General features: G+C 36.1%; 2 protein-coding genes and 1 long non-coding RNA gene across 4 annotated transcripts; all 3 read left to right on the top strand.

Moving 5' to 3' along the window:
* Positions 1-527: 527 nt before the first annotated feature.
* Positions 528-3,788, top strand: LOC117099942. Its single transcript, XM_033239459.1, has 3 exons — positions 528-643; positions 1,768-2,401; positions 2,776-3,788. Exons 2-3 carry the CDS (start codon positions 1,791-1,793, stop codon positions 3,392-3,394), a joined length of 1,230 nt encoding a protein of 409 aa, XP_033095350.1. The 5' UTR covers positions 528-643; positions 1,768-1,790; the 3' UTR covers positions 3,395-3,788.
* Positions 3,789-6,439: 2,651 nt separating this feature from the next.
* On the top strand, positions 6,440-10,439 carry LOC117099944 (UPF0696 protein C11orf68 homolog). Of its 2 annotated transcripts, none has more exons than XM_033239465.1 (3): positions 6,440-6,730; positions 8,852-9,083; positions 9,415-10,439. In XM_033239465.1, the coding sequence occupies exons 2-3, from the start codon at positions 8,878-8,880 to the stop codon at positions 10,040-10,042; spliced, it is 834 nt and encodes a 277-aa protein (XP_033095356.1). In that variant the 5' UTR covers positions 6,440-6,730; positions 8,852-8,877; the 3' UTR covers positions 10,043-10,439. The 2 variants fall into 2 exon arrangements, with proteins under 2 accessions (XP_033095356.1, XP_033095357.1); XM_033239466.1 differs by having other exon boundaries at positions 6,440-6,734.
* A 3,545-nt stretch (positions 10,440-13,984) lies between these two features.
* On the top strand, positions 13,985-16,251 carry LOC117099939. The gene is made up of 3 exons (XR_004444047.1): positions 13,985-14,061; positions 15,316-15,670; positions 16,017-16,251. It is a non-coding gene; the product is annotated as an uncharacterized LOC117099939 (long non-coding RNA).
* Positions 16,252-19,792: the final 3,541 nt, after the last annotated feature.

The following is a 19,792-nucleotide window of genomic DNA, read 5'->3' as shown; positions in this document are numbered from 1 at the left end:
TTATTTTTATGTATATTAATTTTATGACATACCTGACATAGATGGGAAGATAGGCAGAATAAGATGCAAATACACTTTGGGGGTCACCATCCATCACCACCCTGGCGCATTCCCGGACCTCTGCTTAGGTGGCCCGACTTTATGTTTAAGTCCATGTACAAACAATAAGATTCTGTTATTATAAAAACAAAATTGTAAATAATAATTGCAAACATGGATAATAATATTTGTACAGTCATTTACGTGAAATACAATTATCTTTTTTCTTTTGTTTTTTTATTGTTTTATGTGAACTTTCATTTTATTTCCATACATTATCACTTAGGTCTAACTTGTTGCACATTAACCTTTCAAAATAATTTACACCAATAATACCTTTGTAGTTATTACCTCAATACAATTACCGGTACCTTTTACTTTAGTAGAATACCTATCTCTTCTTAAATTGTTTTGTTTTAAAGTGAAACAAATATTCAGTTTGGCCCTCCGACTGATGGTTATGCCACCCCTGCAATACAGGATGAGTTAATCAATATGGGAAATTCCCAGCATTCAAGGTCGTAAATACATAATATTGTAAACGAATCTGGATGATCCGAGCACATATTAAAACAAGAAATAATCCTCTAATGACGAAAAGCAGGTACAGTAAAATATACTAATATAATTGTTTTCCTTCTGTTTAGGATAGTATGCCTATTTTATATACCGTACGCATATCATACGATACAAAGGAGTTAATTATTTAGGCCAGTAATAGACCTACGTTATACCATGGAACAGTGAAATTCACTGTTCCCTGGTTATATTACTTTAACCTATGTTTAGCCCAACATAACCGTCCTTTGGACTGTCATTTTGAAATACGTGCACCATTAGACCCGTATTCAGCCGTGGCTCCAGACATTTGCCGACAAGGGGTCCGACACATGGGTGTATGCAAGGGGTGGGGGTCGGGAAGGTCGTACGAAGGTCCACATTTTTTCCAAAGACATTTTTTCTAGGGCCGTTTCACAATGGCATAAATGAAAAATCATTGATGAGGTACCAGCAATGAGCCCAAAGACCTTGCCAATTGCGTGACATAATCTATCTCAATTCCAGAAATTCTTAAACTGAGCCTGCCATCCGCTTCAAGCTGGTGGCGTGTAATCAATTTTACTGTCTCCCACTGAAACGAATTATAGAAAACTATTATGAAAAAGATCAATATTAGTGGTTAAAATAAGAGAATTATATTGTAAAGAAAGTCTAGAAATAAAACTACGTTTACAGTCATCAACTCTACAAAATGGGACATTAAAGGGGGGGGGGGCAGGAACGAAGTCTTCTAGAATTAACATGCACACCAAACATATAAATAATAAGATAAAGATTAAATCTGCAAATCAATAATATGATTATATAGCCTGGATAAATTTATTTCAGTTATTATTTTCATTAAATTTTGAATCTCTGTGATTTTGGTCGTCGGATGGTACGAAAGAATTCTTTAACGACAACATATTCATCAATGGTGGTAGTATTGTATACTGTACATCATTTTTGACGAACCTTTATCATGTAAAGTGTGCCACTGTTTTGAAAGTGTAGAATACAAATCAATTATTATAGTGTGGTAGGCCTGGTGGTATAGTGGTAGTGGCCGTGATGTAGTATACCGGTACAGTCTAATCGTATGTATTTTTCTCGCGGTTACAATAACTGAATTATAACCAGCCAGAATAATAATAATTCATAATAGAATTACTCTTACATTTTTTACAGTAGGGCAGAAAAGAACTTTAAGCATGTCCGACGAAGGATATATAATTTACCAATATTATACAAGATCGTCACTTGGTCGTGGCAGCGAGAAGAATGATTCATCACTTAGCATCCGCCTCAAAGATTGTGCTGGAAATGTCAACATGAATCAAGTACAATGCAGTCCAGGGCCTAGTTATTCTAAAGAATTGTCTTGTGATATAGTCATTGACAATGAAAATGATGTTAATGATGACGTGGGAAAGGGTAGGGCTACTGATGACGTGAGGGCTGCATGCTTACATGAGAAAAATGATTATCTCGACTTTGAGCAGAGCGTTGCTGTCCGATTCTTTGATTATACGACTGGTAAAATTCAAGTCGACAAAGTATGTTCTGGAAGACTCTTTTCAGATACCGAGCAGAGTGTTGTTGTCCGATTCATTGATTATTTGACTGGCAAAATTCAAGCCGACGAAGTATGGTCTGGAAGACTCTTTTCAGATACTGCATCGTCATTACATGATTCGATTCCTGGACTTTCTAGTGAACTCATCAAGAGAAACCATTTGATGCCTCTCCAAAAGAAATTCACGAAAAGATTCTCCGATTTTGAAGAATTTCTCATGAAGTTAGTACCATCTAACTTGAAAAGGTAAGCCCATATGAGATAATAAGTAATAGGTAATAACCTATGAAATGATAGGAAAGTAATTTTAACTTTGTCATTTATCCTTAATATTTTTCACTCGCATTCTGCCCAAACAATTACTATAGTTAACTCATTAATTGTACATTAACGATCAAAGAACTGGAGTTTATAAATTCAGTAGTTCAGTAACATTACTCAAATTGTATATTTTCATTAATAACTTTAGTAATAGACTCTATTTTTGTAAAGGAACCAAAAAAATAATACAAATAGACTATAGGTATGTATTATTATAATATAATACATATGTGTGGGCCTATACAAATATTGGTTTTAATTGTATTATAATAACATTTTTTTAATTTTTTACCGTAAAGAAAGGGAATTATTGGTTGGATAGTTTTGGCTCCAAGAGACTTTCTACTTTATGAGGATTTTGTTAGTCTGACTGAAGCATACACAGAATGGGGAAGACTCCTGGAAGAGAATGTCCCTGTGAATTTCCCTTTGATCCGGAATTTAGCCGAAAAACATAATATTTTTTCTGGAAAGTGGATGATTTTTCGACAAAATGGTTTACATGCTGATCTTACTTGGATTCGCATAGCTCGAGCTCACGAAGACGGGAAGTTAGGTGTTGCCACGAGGATTTCTTTATTGCCAGTGGACGAAAAAATGAATTCAGGGGATCATGTTATTTTTGTATACAACGATGATTTCAGAGATAGAAAGGCTGTCTTTGAACTAGAGAAAAAACTACGGATGATTGGAATACGTTGCAGAATGCTTTATAAACCATTGGTGTTTACTTTCTGCAATATTTTCACCCAAAATATATGGAAAATGAAGCCGTACATATATACGAGTACATACGACGTTAAGAAAACACAATCCACAATAGTGAAAACATATGATTGTGCTTATGACTGTAATAATGATGATTATGACGAAGGGAAACACGATGACCATGACTATTATGGCGGTAATAATCTATAATCTAAGATACGTACGGTAGGCCTACGAAGGAGCATACTTTGTTTGTATTTAAAACTACAGGCCTTATTCAGATCGGTTTAAGTGTGGATCTGCAAGTAAAAACACAATTTACTTGTGGATGTACTTTGCTGTTATAGCCTACTTTTTAAGACAATATATAAACGACTGAGAAGTTTTGCGTTGTGAAGTACAAATTTTGAAGTGCTTGCGGTACACCGATAGTTCTGAAAAGTACTGTTTCGATCAAGATGCCTCCATTGTAATCAGGACACATAAGGCCCCATAAAAAAGAATTATGAGTTTATCACCCTAGCACAGCGAGAGTTTCGAACCCCCGACCTCGAGTCCAAGCCACAACCGATGCGCCAACCGCTTCTACAATCAAATATACTCTATATTTAAAAAAAAATATGGTTTTGTTGTAAACATATTTGCAAGAAAACCTGAGCTTTTCAAGTGAAAAAAGAAGGAAAAACGACCTTTTGAAATAAAACCTTCGGGTTTCAGAAACTCGTATCATTCTAGATCGTTTGAAACAAAGGCTGCTTTTTCCTTTTATTTATCTTAGTGACGAGACAGCAACGATCAAATATAATAACTGTATTTGGTCGCTGTTGCCTCACCAAACCCGTTGTTGTCTTGCCAAAAGGGTAAGTTGCAGATTCTAAATAAGGTACTGTTATAACTGTCTCTTATACACATCTAGATGTGTATAAGAGACAGGAATTACTGTGCGTAATCATAAAGCTTGTTAAATCTTGAAGATATGCTTGGCTGTTAAAACATACTCTTTACACAATATAAATTGACAAGAAATTTCTTCTTGGTGATTGTAATGAATAAGTATATTTAAAAAAGGATAAGTAGGAGAGTAATCTGAACAATAGTTAAAAAAATGTTTTATGCAATTTAAGAATTACAATATACTGTATAATTATATGAGTTTAAATTTCAATTGATAAACATTTTGGACTGCATTTGGTTTTTGATTTGAATTTCCTTTTACATCAATTGTTTTCGTTCAAAAACAGTAAGCAATTTTGGTTTTTGAGTAAATGGAAATTCAAATCAATTTTTTGTTAATTCCTAGACTGATATTCATCATTTTTACCATCGCCTCTTCGAAGGATATTTATACATTTTATAAGGAGGAAAGGATTTTACAAATTTGTTGATCCATGTTAGAGTGGATAAAAGAAAATCTGCCAAAAATAGAAAGTTACATTGAACATAATGATCTAAGTCGGTGAAAATGATATTTTTAATTGTCCCTCATTGAATTCGTTAGCATTGAAAGTCATTCCATTTTTTAATTGAGTCATAAATCAGGACGGATCCATAATTTTCCAACATTTTCAGAATAGATAAGCGAATAGCGCTAATTTTATTACATAACATTGATATACATTGAAATGTTAACATTTTGTGGCAAAGCGGTGTGGGGGAGGGCACGTGACCCCGTGTGTGCCATGTCCCCGTGCCCACTACTGGATCCGCTCCTGTAAAAACCCAATGTCACCGTGTGCAACCTATACGGTGTCAGTTATATGATTTAGTATTTATTGCGATCTCATGGGCTCAGCCAAAACCTTTATTTCACATTAACCCTAATTAGGCTAAGTTCTTTTTCCTAACTTTTTTATTTGTTTGTTTGAATCTTTAATTTTTGGCCGATTCTGTTCTATTTGGTGCCCGTACGAAAAAAAAATCTGTAAAAATATTGAAAATATACAAAAGGGCCGCCACTCGTATTGCTTACATACGTAGTGGTAGTGGTGACAACAGAGATGATCGTCCATCATTTCCATATTAAATATAACCTTTTTCCACTTGCAGTTAGGAGGAGTGTATCCAGATTCTTGTTGGTATCCAGTATCTATAATGGCTTCTCAGAGGACATTTAGTGTGGGCATAAATCATTTGAAAATTCTACATACGTGGATGCTGCAAGGCTTCGGAACACTCTTCCTTCGGGTTTCAGAAACTCGTATCATTCTAGATCGTTTGAAACAAAGGCTGCTTTTTCCTTTTATTTATCTTAGTGACGAGACAGCAACGATCAAATATAATAACTGTATTTGGTCGCTGTTGCCTCACCAAACCCGTTGTTGTCTTGCCAAAAGGGTAAGTTGCAGATTCTAAATAAGGTACTGTTATAATAACTATTGCCTTTTGCCTTATTGTAGCCTGCAGCTTATATCTTTTCAATTTATTTTCATATGAAAATTTATGAGTTTTTGAACTTATAATAAAAATTATAAAATGTAAAATATCTTTTTTTAATTCTTGTTTTTATTGTCTTTTTTTTACAGTTTAGTGGTTTAGAGGGAATTCAGTTTGGTGTCGGGCTCTATCCCATTTTTCTATCCTGACATGCCGCTAACCTGTTCTGTACTTAAAAATGTGTTTTTGTATAATGAATATGGCGAATTTATAATAAATAAATAAATTCCCTCATATTATTGTCGGAGTTGGGGGCCCAGTGATTCCGGAGGTTATAGTTTCCTCGCCGACTGCCACTGCCGGCGGTTAATACACTCCATGATACAGATTGATGCTACAGTGGCCCTACTTATTGTTTTATTAATTTTCAATATTTACAGCATTTATTTTGAAAAGAAGCTCCCTCTTTAATTTAATTTCCAAAAGTAGCCTCGAAAAGAAGCCCATCCAAAGTTCGCCAAAAAAGAAGCCCAGGGCTTATATTCGAGGTTTTACGGTACCGGTATTGAAAATGAAACGAGCTCTGTTTTAAACGTAAATTCTAGAAGTTGTTTTAATATGTTTTCAATAAAATTAGGATTTTCAATCAGTAATAATTTGAGTAAACTACCTCAATATAAGGCAAATAGGCCGTCTAAAAAATGGTTGATTTTCACGACCCGTTTTAAGATGTAAAAGCTGACGGTACAATTTATTGTGGGTTACATTCTACCGTTACGAATGAATGCTAAAACAACCGGGGGCCCGATATTTTCCTAGCAAATTTGAGGTCGACTCAATATAGATTTGGCTGGAGTTGGATTAGTGCTAGAGAAACAAAATTCCTTCGTTGACGGGAACGGTACTGATGTCAGAAGCTTAATTTTTCGTAAGATGTCAGTGAAAATTACCATAAATGGGCGTGTTTACAAAGTGGTCGCGAAGTCAAGATGAGTTATCACTACATAGTGATAACTCATAATTTCCCATAGGCCTAAGGGAAATTCCCAGCATTTAAGGTCAGCCAGCAGACATATTATGTAAATGCTGATTATATTATTAGCAAATCAAACACGTTACCTGTTTATGTGTCGGTGATCCGAACACAGATCTAAACAAGGCTGATCGCAAAAGGCAGGTATATACAATTGTTTAGGCCCCTACTAATAAAATTTTACATTCCTTCAGCTTAGGGCTGTGTTAGTACGGTGAAGTTCTTGCTGTAATAGGCCTTATAGACATTATGCAGAGTTCTCAAGTTCTACGGAAGGTCCGTAGTTGCTACAGAAATGTTGGTAATTACTGACATACAGAAGTAGACACAAATACGGTACTATACGGAAATTGACCATAGGCCAAGCTAGACCCATAAATAGATCTAACGGACGTCCAGACCTAATGAATTTTCGATAGAAAATTAAGCCTGCCCTAATGAGAAAGAATGCTAAACAGCAGGGAAACCAACCCTACAGTAGATTACGGTACAAATAAAATAATAGGCCTAATTGAACCTTGGACTCTCATGTTTAAATTATGCTTATGTCTCCCTTGCGACTCGACTTAACCTAACTTAAGCTCGGTTTCCATACAATCGCTTACCCTAGGCGACAGTCGCTGACAACTGTCCGAAATGTTGAACCTGGTTCAACTTTGTCACATCAGAATGCATTGCTAGCTGCCCCGACGCAATCGGGAAGGTACCCCGATTCATCTGCAACGCAGTCGGCGAATTTAAACCAGGTTCAACCTTCCCGACAACTGTCGGCGACTTTCGCCGATAGGGCGAGCGATTGTATGGAAACCGATTTAATAAGCCAGTCTCCCTACACGTTGCGCATGCGATTTGCGTTCGATAGGTGCGCTGCGACGACATGTCACCACTGTGAACACAAAATCGTTTGATTTTGGCTCGTGTCTTGTCGCAGCAGAAGGACCTCTCACACGCTACGTCTATGGATTATTATTATTATTATTATTATTATTATTATTATTATTATTATTATTATTATTATTATTGTTATTGTTATTGTTGTTTTTGTTGTTATTATTATTAGGCCTATTATTATTAAAAATATCATTATTATTATTATTATTAGGCCTGTTATTATTATTATTATTATTATTATTATCATCATCATCATCATTAATAGGGGCCTATATAAATAATAATAGCAATGCTCAAATAGGAACATTTTGTAAATCGTATCAAGCATAGACCATCAACGAAAATTCCCCGTATATAAACCATTTTTCAAATAAAATTCACTTATGGCAACAAAGCGAAGTGTCACTACTAGTTTCATATTTGCGGGTATAGCCCTCCTCATGCAGGTGTCGCAGAGATTCCAAGTCAAACAAATTAACGATGGGGCAGGAGCCCTGTGGCTTTCTGAGAGTGGGCCTTTTAAGTCCCGGTCACAAATTCCATTGTGGGATTTTAGGTGTACTCATTTTTTAATTATGTTTCATCCCAGTTTAGCTGAGTATCAGCTGCAAAGGGATTATCAAGACTAAAGACTAAAGTTTGTCATTGCATTCTAAATGTTTTTAACGACAAAATAAATGATACGATTTGAGTGGCGAATTCAGGAATGTTTAGTAGGGCCCAGGGAAAGAGACTTTCACTGATAAAGGGCAATACCACCTCAGCCCCACCATGGTTGGGTAGGTAAGAAAGTGTATTTTTACGGCACCTCTAAATGGCACTCACAGACTTAAAATTTAAAAAGTTAGGGGCCCCCTTTTAATTTCCCACTGGATATAATATGATATACAGTGGATGTCAGAGACAATTATGCTGTTATGTATCAAAGCCCTTTTGGGTCAGGGTGCTAGATCGAGGACCATGAGGTTAAGGACCGCCGCACGGTGGTAGTAGGCCTAGTAGATACATGAACGGATTTGGGAAGGGGCCATACGACGTGCGAAGCACCGATCGAGGAGGGAGGAGGATTGGTGTTTGAGATATTCTGTCTATGAATGTTTGACCATGGTACAATACATGGAATTTAAATCGAAAATTAGCTGCTTTGGCGTACATTCTTTCCCCTTTTTTCTCTTACCTTTTTTTGGGGGGTTTGGAGGGCTAGTCCCCTAACCCTCACTGGATCCGCCCCTGTAGTAATAGGTCTAACCATATGTATTTTTCTCATGGTTTACAACAAGATACCTCGGGTGTGTACTTACAGGTGCTTACTTATTGAACCTACAGTATATCAAAACAAATCGGAATAAAAGTGCTATTTTCTTTTTTAGAGAGCTTACAGGATAGCTCTTCAAGAATGTCCGAAATAAAATGTGGAATTTACCAATATTATACAAAATCAGTATGTCGTCATGGCAACGAGGAAAAGGATTCATCAACTCCATGTACCCAGTGCAAAAACATTAATCAGTTCCCAGGGATGAAGTTCCTTGAGGAATATAAGAAAAGTTACTCCGATTTTGAAGAATTTCTCAGGATGGTAGTACCATCTAAGTTGAAAAGGTAAGCCCATAGCCTATTGGGATTCATCGTAAACTCGTTGATTTTAACTTCCGTATATTAGAATACTGTATCATTCAAAGTACAGCAATATATTACAAGCATTAACAACATAATTCTATAAAGAAAATGTTCCTTTCGATAATTGAGGCGCAAAACATTATAAAATCTTACAGTAGGCCTATATCAAGAAGATAACTTTATCAATACGCTTTACTGTACTTGGAAACGAACCAGGAAATAATACAATATAGGCCTATGTGTTATATAATGTGTATATTACGCTGGTTGTTAATTGTATTAAAGTGACATTGTTGTTTCTTTTACCGTAAAGAAATGGAATTTATGGGTGGATAGTATTGGCTCCAAAATACTTTCTAATTGAAGAGGATCACGTTAGAATGTCTGATGCATCTACAGAATGGGAAACACTCATGGAAGAAAATATTCGTGTAAATTTCCCATTGGTCCGGAAATTAGCTGAAAAACATAGCGTTTTTGTAGGAAAGTGGATGATTTTTCTACCAAATGGTTTACATGCTGATCTTACTTGGATTCGCATAGCTCGAGCTCACCAAGAAGGGAAGTTAGGTGTTGCAGCGAGGATTTCTTTAATGTCAATACACGAGGAGGATTGTCCGTATTATCATGTTGCTTTTGTATACAACTATGATTTCAGAGATAAAAAAACTGTCTTTGAAATAGAGTCAAATCTACGTGATATTGGAATACGTTGCAGAATGCTTTATAAACCAATGGCGTTTAGTTACTGCGATATTCACAGCGGAAATGAATGGGGAATGAAGCCGTATATATATACGAGTACGTACGACGTTAAGAAAAAACAATCCACAATAGTAAAGACTTATGATTATGCTTATGACTGTAATGATGATGGTGATAATGATTTCGACGAGGAGAAACATGATGATCATGACAATTATGGCGGTAATAATCAATAAGATAAAGGCCTACTAAGGAGCATACTGTGTCTCTATTCAAAACTAAAGGTCCATATTCAGATCGGTTTAAGTGTGAACCGCCCAGTAAAAATATATTTAACCTTGCATGTACTTGCTTGTTAAAGCCTAATTTTTATGACAAGAAATATCTGAGAATTTGTTTTAAAATTTCCATTGCAAAACATGTGAAGCGCTTGCGGTACACCACGTAGATAGTGCTAAAAATTATATTGTTTTTTCTGACGTTTCGATTGAGTTGAATAATTCTATGATGGAAAGTTAAATTTAAGATTATAACATAAGTGTTGAAATTAAAAACGTTTAGGAGAATACTCTAAACAAAAGACAAAGAATGTAGGCTATATTGGAATTGACGATGCATAAGTAAAGCACATAACCTTGGAGATATACTCGACTGTTGTTATTTTGTTATCATTATTATTATTATTATTATTACTATTATCATTATTTATATTATTATTATTATTATTATTATTATTATTATTATTATTATTATTATTATCACCAACACCATGTGGCTACGAGGTCAGGAAGAGTTAATCAATATGGAAAATTCCCAGCATTCAAGTTCGGACATACATGGTATTGTAAACGAATCTGAATGATCAGAATCCGAACGCAAATCAAAAAAAATAATCCTTTGATCACGAAAAGCAGGTACAGTAAAATTATTTAGGCCTACAGTGTAGACGGCGTTATACTACTTTAACATATGTTTAACCCAACCGTCCTTTGGACTCTCTCATGTTGAAATACATGTCCCATCAGACCGGTATCCAGCGGTGGCTCCAGACTTTTGCCGACAAGGGGTCCGACATGTCTGAAGGATGGGTCAAAACCAACCATGTAGGGTTCACGGGGAGACTTTTTACGGCCTTGTATGGTCTAAATTCAATTGTGCTTTTAGACCACAATATTAGGGAATGGCAACCAAATTAACTCTATTTGGATAGACAGATTATTATTTTTCAAACCGTCGCGTCGGTGTCCAGACCTGTACGACGGGAGGGCAAATTCTCCCCGGTGACACCACCATAAAATCTCTTCAGTTAAATTACAAAAGGGATTCTATGCTGGCACCCTGACCACCGAGTCGAGGACCAGGTGGATCCCTTGGTACGGACCATCGAGCAGACTTGTCAGGCCTCCTGTCGGCAAATATCTGAGAGGTGGTCGTACCCCTCAAATAAAATAAAATCCCCCTTTTCTGAGACAGTCGAGCTGAATATACAATTCTTTGCATTATTTTTTGAAATAAAAATTAAAAGGGAATATGAAATTATTTTAACCTGCAATCCATGACGCTGGCATTTGGGCAATGTTGATGCCTAAGTAAAGGAAAAATCGAAATTGCGATTTAACCAGCTTTTCCCCTTAATCCGACGGCGATGGGAATTATCAGTTAGTCAAATTTCCACTTTCCTCAAATGCCAAACCTAGATTCATGTGATTTCTGCTATTGACGCGTACCGGTACAATTTAAAGCACGAGTCTCACCCATTTTCTCTATCCACACACCCCTCCTCCCACTTCTCACCACACACTTCCCACTTCACAAATCAATCATGATAGTGGTAGTGGTATTAGTGGTAGTGGCGGCGGCAGCGGTGGTGTGGTAGTAGCATTGTTGTGTAGTATATAATGTAATCGTATACAGAACGGTACATTGTATACAGTGTAGGCCTAATCGTATTCATTTGTCTCGCAGTTAAAATAATTAAATTTACCAACTAGATAATAATTTATAATAAAATGACTGTTACATTTTGTTTTTCAGTAGAGATTACAGGAAAAGAATTTTAAGCATGTACGACGAAGAATATGTAATTTACCAATATATTATACAAGATCGTCACTTGGTCGTGGCGGCGAGAAGAATGATTCATCAATTCCATTGCATCCAGCGCATGCATCCGGCGCAAAGATTGTGCGGCAGATATTAACATGAATCAGGTTCAAAGCGATCCAGAGTATACTAAAGGATTCTTTGATACTCCAGATTCCACACAGTGGCGTAACGCCTATGCGCTCTCATGAGGCGGTCCGCAGGGCCCCCGAATTCTGGGCAACGAAGGGGCCCTCCCCTAGGTTCCTCAATCTAGCACCCTGACCAAAAAGTACTTTGTTGATATAATGTGTCTCTGAAATCGACTGTAGGGCATATATCACATTATAACGATTAAAGAGAGGGGCACCCGTCGGCCCGGGACCCCACCAAATTTGTCCAAAAAAAAAATTAAAATGCAAATAAAAAGAAAATTATATTCACAATTTTAAGTCTGTGAGTGCCATTTCCAGTCATCTTCTAGACGTGCCATAATAATACATTTTTTTATGACAGTCCCACAAGGGCAACAGCATAATGTGTGTCTGAAATCGACTGTAAGACATATCATATTATATCCAGTGGCGGAATAAAGAGTGAGGGTGGGGAGCTGCCGGCCCGGGGAGCTGCCGGCCCGGGGCCCCACTAAATTTGTCAAAATATTTGTTTAACTGCAGAGATAAAAAGAAGATTATATTCACAATTTTATGTCTGAGTGCCATTTTCGGCCATTTAAAGGTGCCATATTCATAAATTTTCTTACCTCAGCTTCAACTATGGTGGGTCTGAGGTGGTAAGACTCTCCAACTGTGAAAGTCCCTCCCTAGCCTTTTTCTGAATCCATATTATATCATTTATTCGTCGTTACATTTAGAATAACAATGCACATATAAAATCCCACGATGGAATTGGTGACCGGACCCAAAAAGGGCCCCCAGTTTCAGAAATACACAGGTCTCCCGGCCCCATCGTTACGCCACTGAATCCACACCCTTAAATAATAATACCAGTCATTTCCAATCTTCTGAAAAAGTAACTGAAGGTTATGTTAATCATGACGTGGGAAAGGATAAGACTACTGATGACGTTATTTGCTTACAAGAGGAAAGTGATTGTCCAGAATTTTAGCAGAGTGGTTCTTTTTTGACTGGCAAAATCAAAGCCGACGAATTATTTTTTGGAAGACTGCATCTTCGTTAGGTAATTCGATTTTTCGACATTCTATTGAAATCATCAAGAGAGACCATTGGATGCATCTCCAAAAGCAATTCACGAAAAGATTATCTAATTTTGAAGAATTTCTCAGTGATTTAGTTCCATCTCACTTGATAGGGTTAGCCTATTGGGATGACTCTTTCATTTTCAAATCCGTATGCCATTTATCATAAATACTTCTCACTCGAATTCTGTCCAAGCAATTACTGTAGTTAACCAAGGGACAGTGGATTCACTGTTCCCGTAGTTTACTCATTATATTACAGAATCATTCGAAGTACAGAAGTTTATAATATCAGGGAGCAGTGAAATTACAATTTGACTGTTCCCTATCAAAAAAGGGAAATTTACGCAAAACATTAAACAATTAAGATAACTTTATAAGTAGTTTCTACTTTTGTAAACGAACCAGAAAATAATGCCGATATATATTATGTATTATTTTAATATAATAAATGTGTAAACCTATACAAATATATTTTTGTTAATTGTATTATAATATCTTTTTTTCTTTTTAATACCGTAAAGAAATGGAATTATTAGGGCGACGGTTTTTGGAAAACATAATATTTTTCAGTTGCTTCAATCGTCTTTAGGTGAATTGTCTCAACCAACAACAACTATCTACGTGGTGTACCGCAAGCATTAATATTATATTATTACTTCGCCATACAAAAAAAAAAAAAAAAAAAAAAAAAAATGTAAATATAAAAGTGAGTTAATACTACATTCCGTACTTCCTTAATCTATTGCTTATACCAACCACCTGACATACACTATTAAACGATTCAGTGCTCATTCTGAAAGGATGTACAACCACAATAATCAATTTTACTTTATAACTCAAAATACAATTGCCGTTGCCCCAATACCAGTCGCATGCCTCGTTCATGAGCCGGTGCCCATTCTGAAAGGTGTATACAACAACAATCAATATCAACGGAGGCCACCTTATAATGTATGTATGTAATTATAAATCAGGATGTATAATGAATTATTAAACTGTGTCTTTCAGTTTGTGTCGTTTACAATCTGTATATACCTGTCTCTTATACACATCTAGATGTGTATAAGAGACAGTATATATACTAACGATGGCAAAACTTGGTTACTTCATATTATTTATTTTCACTACAACATTGTTTTGTATCAGACGGATATGTACAACTGATTTTATTACAACATATCATTAATTGAGTGTGAGTGTGGTTAAATTACCTGTATTAGATCATTATAATATTAAAAGCTACATTTTAAGAAGTTGCTGTAATACTCGTTCAACGACATAACATATTGTTCATTATATTTCACAGAATCAAGCACGGCACTAAATGCATTGTATTGCCGTCTCCGATTCGAAAGGAGTTCATATAGTTTTTGTTTTTATTCTTGGCATAGGCCTACATGTTATTATCATTTATCCTTATTAGTAGGCCTATAAAAATTATTATTACTATCACTCATCATCATCATTATCATCATCAGCATCATTTAGACCGTAAGTTCCAAATGGTAGCAGCCATTTTTTCAGGTGTAAAATGAGGCTACGACTTAAATCTCTGTGAGTTTTTCTTGCAGAAAGTAAAGTAGCATCTTTTTATTACTTCATATCAAAGTATATTTGATTTGATATTTGATCATCATCATCATCATCATCATCAAATTATTATTATTTTTATTATTGATACTGTTGTCTAATGATTACAATTGTACTGAACTTTCACAATTAAATATTCATTTGTGTTTATTATGGGATTCTTTATTGAAAAAGGATAATTTGATAGAAAAATATGCAAATTAAGAGTCCCCCTATTGGGGGTCCGCTATTGGGGTACCAACCCCCTGTCGGAGGTTCCCCTGTCGGGGTAGAGCTGGCGCCACCACTGAAACCCATACGATCGCAATAGTATACAAAACTCGTACATACGGTAGCACTGATAGCACTAATAGTTTTTAATCCCTGAAATGTGTGCTTGACTTGGACTTTCCGTGCTCAAGATTTGATTTTTCCTCAACGAGACATTGTTGGAAATTCCCGGACATGGTGGTCAAAGTCGGGGACAAGAGTTCACCAACTGGGGTCCTTTGGCCCATCGAACCCCCCGCTGGCGCCGCCCCTGCATTTGCTGTGTACAATGAGGCTAGTCATTGAACCAACCAGAGTAACGCAATAATTTATAACAATAAAATTACTGTTACTTTTTTTTTCCAGTGGCTCACAGGAAAAGAACTTTAAGCATGCCCGAATATGTAATTTACCAACATTATACAAGATCATCACTTGACGTTATGCCTTTATGCTTACGAGAGGAAAATGACTATCCCGACTTTGAGCAGAGCGCTGCTGTCCGATTCTTTGATTATTTGACTGACAAAATTCAAGCCGACGAAGTATTTTCTGGAAGAACCTTTTCAGACACTACATCGTCGTTAGATGATTCGATTCCTGACCATTCTGGCGAACTCATCAAAAGAGATCATTTGATGCATCTCCAGAAGAAATTTACGAAAAGTTTCTTTGATTTTGAAGAATTTCTCAGAAAGGTTGTACCATCTAACTTGAAAAGGTAAGCCCCTATAGCCTTTCGGGATGGCCGGAGACTCGTTTATTTTAACTCCGTGTGCCATTTATCATAAAATTTTTCACTCGAATTTTGGCCAAACAATTACTGTTAACTCATCATTCAAAGTACTGGAGTTTAAAATACAGCAGTTTGCTCCTATCAAAAACACAAAACATTATTTTAATATTATATTATAAGATAACTTTATTAATAGGCTCTACTTTTGTAGACGAACCAGAAAATAATACATATATAGGAATGCATACTATTTAAAAATAATGTTGTTTGTTAAATGTATTATAACATGTTTTTTTTTTTTGTTTTTTTTGTTTTTTTTTTTACCGTGAAGAAATGGAATATTGGGTGGATAGTTTTGGCTCCAAGAGACTTTCTATTTCATGAGGATTTTGTTAGTTTGACTGACGCATGCAAAGAATGGAAAAGTCTTCTGAAAGAAAATATCCGTGTAAATTTTCCATTAATCAAGAATTTAGCGGAAAGTGGATGATTTTTGGACGAAATGGTCTACACGCTGATCTTACTTGGATACGCATAGCCCGAGCTCACCGAGAAGGAAAGTTAGGTGTTGCAGCGAAGATTTCTTTATTGCTAGTGAACGAACCGAATGATCCAAATACTCATGTTGTTTTTGTATACAACGATGATTTTAGAGATAGAAGTGCTGTTTTTGAACTAGAGAAAAAACTACGGGATATTGGAATACGTTGCGAAATGCTTTATAAACCATTGGTGTTTACTTATTGTGATATTGTCAGCCAGAATAAATGGAAAATGAAGCCGTACATATATACGACTAAATACGACGCTAAGAAAAAACTCATAAAAATAGAACATTATGATTAGGCTATGCTTATAACTAACGATGACGATGAGAACAATGACTATTATGATAATCATGACGACTATGGCGGTAATAATCAATAATACGATGGAGCATGTGTTTCTTAAAATCAAAATAAAACTACAGGCCCAAATTCAGATCGGTTTAAGTAAATTACTGAGAGTGTTTTGTTTGAAGTTTTGCATTGCGAAGCAACATTGTTAAATGCTTGAATTACACGCATACCGTAGTTCTGAAAAGAGCTGTTGTTTTGTTCTGACGCTTCCATTGAGTTGCTTTAATTGTTATCAGGAGAAATAATTATATGATGGAAAGTGTGGTAAAATAAGATAGGTAGAGTACTCTGAACAATAGTAAAAAAAGATACTCGACCTACTTTCTAACACAAAATAAATAATCATGACATTTCTTATAATAGTGTATTAAAAAAGATAAGTTAGTAGGAGCAGGATCACTGTTACCTGATAGGAGAGTAGTTTGAACAATAGTAAAAAATGATTTATGGAAATTGGAATTACAATAGGTTATATAACTATATAATTTATTAATATAAATATGTTTATCCTAATTATGGGAATTATAGTAGATATTACTTTAATATTAAAAATGAACATAGTAAATAACTAACAAGTGGTACCGGTATATCGATTAAAATACACACACTGTATATAGAGGAAAATACTTAATGCCTTGTCCAGACATGCCTAAATAAGGTCATGATGACATCACATCATGGCTATATATAGGCATATTATTACTATATTTGGGCATACAACAGTTTCTTATCCAAGACAAATTGATAGTGTGGACAAAGCATTAGGTAGTGCTCCACTGTCGATTTGTTTTATTTTCATAATTGTCATATTTTGGAATGTTTTCCTTTGTTACAATAAAGGCTCTATCACTCCATAATGTTTTGTCGCTGGCCATACAAACCGCGTGACTGTACACTATCTGTATTAAACGAATCGGTGCTCAATCTGAAAGGATATGCAACAGTAGTAATCAATTATATCTTATAACTCTCAATACAGTTGCCGTTGCCACAGTACCAGCCGCGTGCCTCGTTCATGAATCGGTGCCCATTCTGAAAGGTGTATACAACGACAATTAATATCAACAGAGGCATACCGTACCTTAAATGCTGTCTCTTATACCTTTTTTTATATATATATATATATATATATACATATATATATATATATATATATATATATAAATCAAAATAGCCGTTAACACTGTTAAACTTTTTATAAATCATCAATGAAAAGTACGATGGGGAGGTGCGTTTTTGCGACCGAAGCGGACCTTAGAATGGACGACCGCCTAGGGATCCCGGGGGGAGGGGCGAATCCGCGGAAGCTCCGACAAATTAGCATTTTGAGGGCCTTATAATGGATTTCTGAAACCTATAATTCGTAATATTCTATATAAATTTTCATTCATTTTGGGTATTGTTTAGGGGCATAAAGCAGGAGAAATAGAGGGTGGGGTCCAGGGCCGGGACCAATATGATTTTATAATTTCAGGGAGCTCTTCCCCAAACCCCCTAATTCACTACTGTGAAGTTGTAACATTTTATGTCCTTTACATCTGTAGGTCTACAGATGACATGGATCAATCTTCAATCACTGGAGCTGATAAATTCCAGCAGATTTCGTAGCACATTATTAAAAATCAACGGTTAAAAAAGAGCGGGCAAAAAAAATGTAATGCATACAGGCCTATAGCATTTCGCGATAATTAGGAAAGATTTTAATGAAATAATAGATTTTAAAAAGTAGACTTTTTGAAATTTGGTGGTCCAGGGGCAGAGACCTGGAGGTGTTTTTGAGAAAAGCCCCAGGACGGGCTCCGACTAAGTAGCATTTTGAGGGTGTTATATAATGGATTTCTCAAACACATAATTCGTGAATATTTTATTTAAATTTTTATTGGCTGTTTTGGGACATGAAGAAGTAACATTATTATGTCCTGTACATCTGCAGGCCTACAGATAACATTGTTCATATTATAGATTAATCTGCAGTCACCGGAGAAGATAAATTTCCAACAAATTCCATATCATATTTAAAATCAACGGCTGGATGTGCTGGCAAATATATAATGCAATGCATGCTATAGCATTTTGTGATAATTAGAACGATTTTGTGAAATAATAGGTTTTAAAAAGTGGACCTTTTGGAATTTGGGGGGGGGGTGCGTCCGCACCCCCCGCCCCCCCCCCCCCCCTGCCTACGGGCCTGAATGCTCATACTTATGGGCAACATGAACATCGTAGTCTTCCTCCGAGTTCTTGTATTCCTATTTGAAATACACATTTACGTGTAGTATCTACTGGGAGCGGATTCAAAAGGAGTTGGGCATATGGGCACATATCCCACGTTTTGCCACGTACGATTTTTTGTTGCAATCGGTAGGCCTTAATACCAGCGCCGTGTATTGAAATAAGAAAAAAAAAAAGAAAATCAATGCCCCTCCCTACAATCCCTAGTTAAGAAAACATTCTGGATCCGCCCTGTCTATTTTGCTCCTTGAATTGGGTTTTTTTTTTTTGTATTACGTCCCTACTTCTCTATGCGTATCCTATGGATACTGGTTATGCATAGCATAGCCTCTATCCGGTTTCCCAGTCCTCAAAGCCGGGCACTAGCTCACTGCCTCGTACGACGGCGTACGACCGTCGGCCGACGAATCCAACTCCGCCCCCTGTGAGCGCTAAATGACTGATTGTCGGAGCGAATCGTCAATAAAAACTATCTATTGCGCGCGCGTCTTGGCGTTGCGTTCGTCTTAAAGCCACTTTCATACTATAGTGCGAGAATCTTCCCGGTTGTGTGAATAGATCAGGGCTAACCGCAGCCGCAATATTGGGTTAACGAAGCGTTCTAACTCAGACCTAGTAATATTACTGCAATATTGCCGTTACTGTGCGTTCCGTCGTGTGTCAGAAACGAAAACAGGTCACATAATTACTTCTTAAACGAGACTACATTTTTTAGCGAACCCTCTAACCACCAATAATGATGATTTCGAGTAAAAATATAATTTTATTTTTTTCCACCCTTCACGCTACGAAAAATGGATATTTCATTTTCAAAAATCATATTTTTAAATTTATTTTAATTACGTCCTCCGCTCATCTGAAATCTCCGAAATAAGATAGGGTTATTTTCTTCCTATATAAATTTACGTATTATCTGTTCTCAAAAATGTACTTGTTGTTGCAGCATGTAGGTGCAGTAGGGGCCTATGTTATGAGA

This window comes from Anneissia japonica, unplaced genomic scaffold (genome assembly GCF_011630105.1).
Source record: "Anneissia japonica isolate Jap-2015-1 unplaced genomic scaffold, ASM1163010v1 scaffold287916_len461452_cov168, whole genome shotgun sequence".
Taxonomy (NCBI): Eukaryota; Metazoa; Echinodermata; class Crinoidea; order Comatulida; family Comatulidae; genus Anneissia; species Anneissia japonica.
The sequence above is the reverse complement of the archived record's forward strand: the minus strand, read 5'-3'. Positions and strand labels throughout refer to the sequence as shown.

What these genes read in the sequence shown, in the direction of transcription:
- LOC117099942 (XM_033239459.1), top strand. Translation starts at nt 1,791, where the DNA reads ATGTCCGACGAAGGATATATAATTTACCAATATTATACAAGATCGTCA. An exon ending in GTACCATCTAACTTGAAAAG is followed by an intron (nt 2,402 to 2,775) that starts GTAAGCCCATAT and finishes TTTACCGTAAAG; the next exon opens with AAAGGGAATTATTGGTTGGA.
- LOC117099944 (XM_033239465.1), top strand. Translation starts at nt 8,878, where the DNA reads ATGTCCGAAATAAAATGTGGAATTTACCAATATTATACAAAATCAGTA. An exon ending in GTACCATCTAAGTTGAAAAG is followed by an intron (nt 9,084 to 9,414) that starts GTAAGCCCATAG and finishes TTTACCGTAAAG; the next exon opens with AAATGGAATTTATGGGTGGA.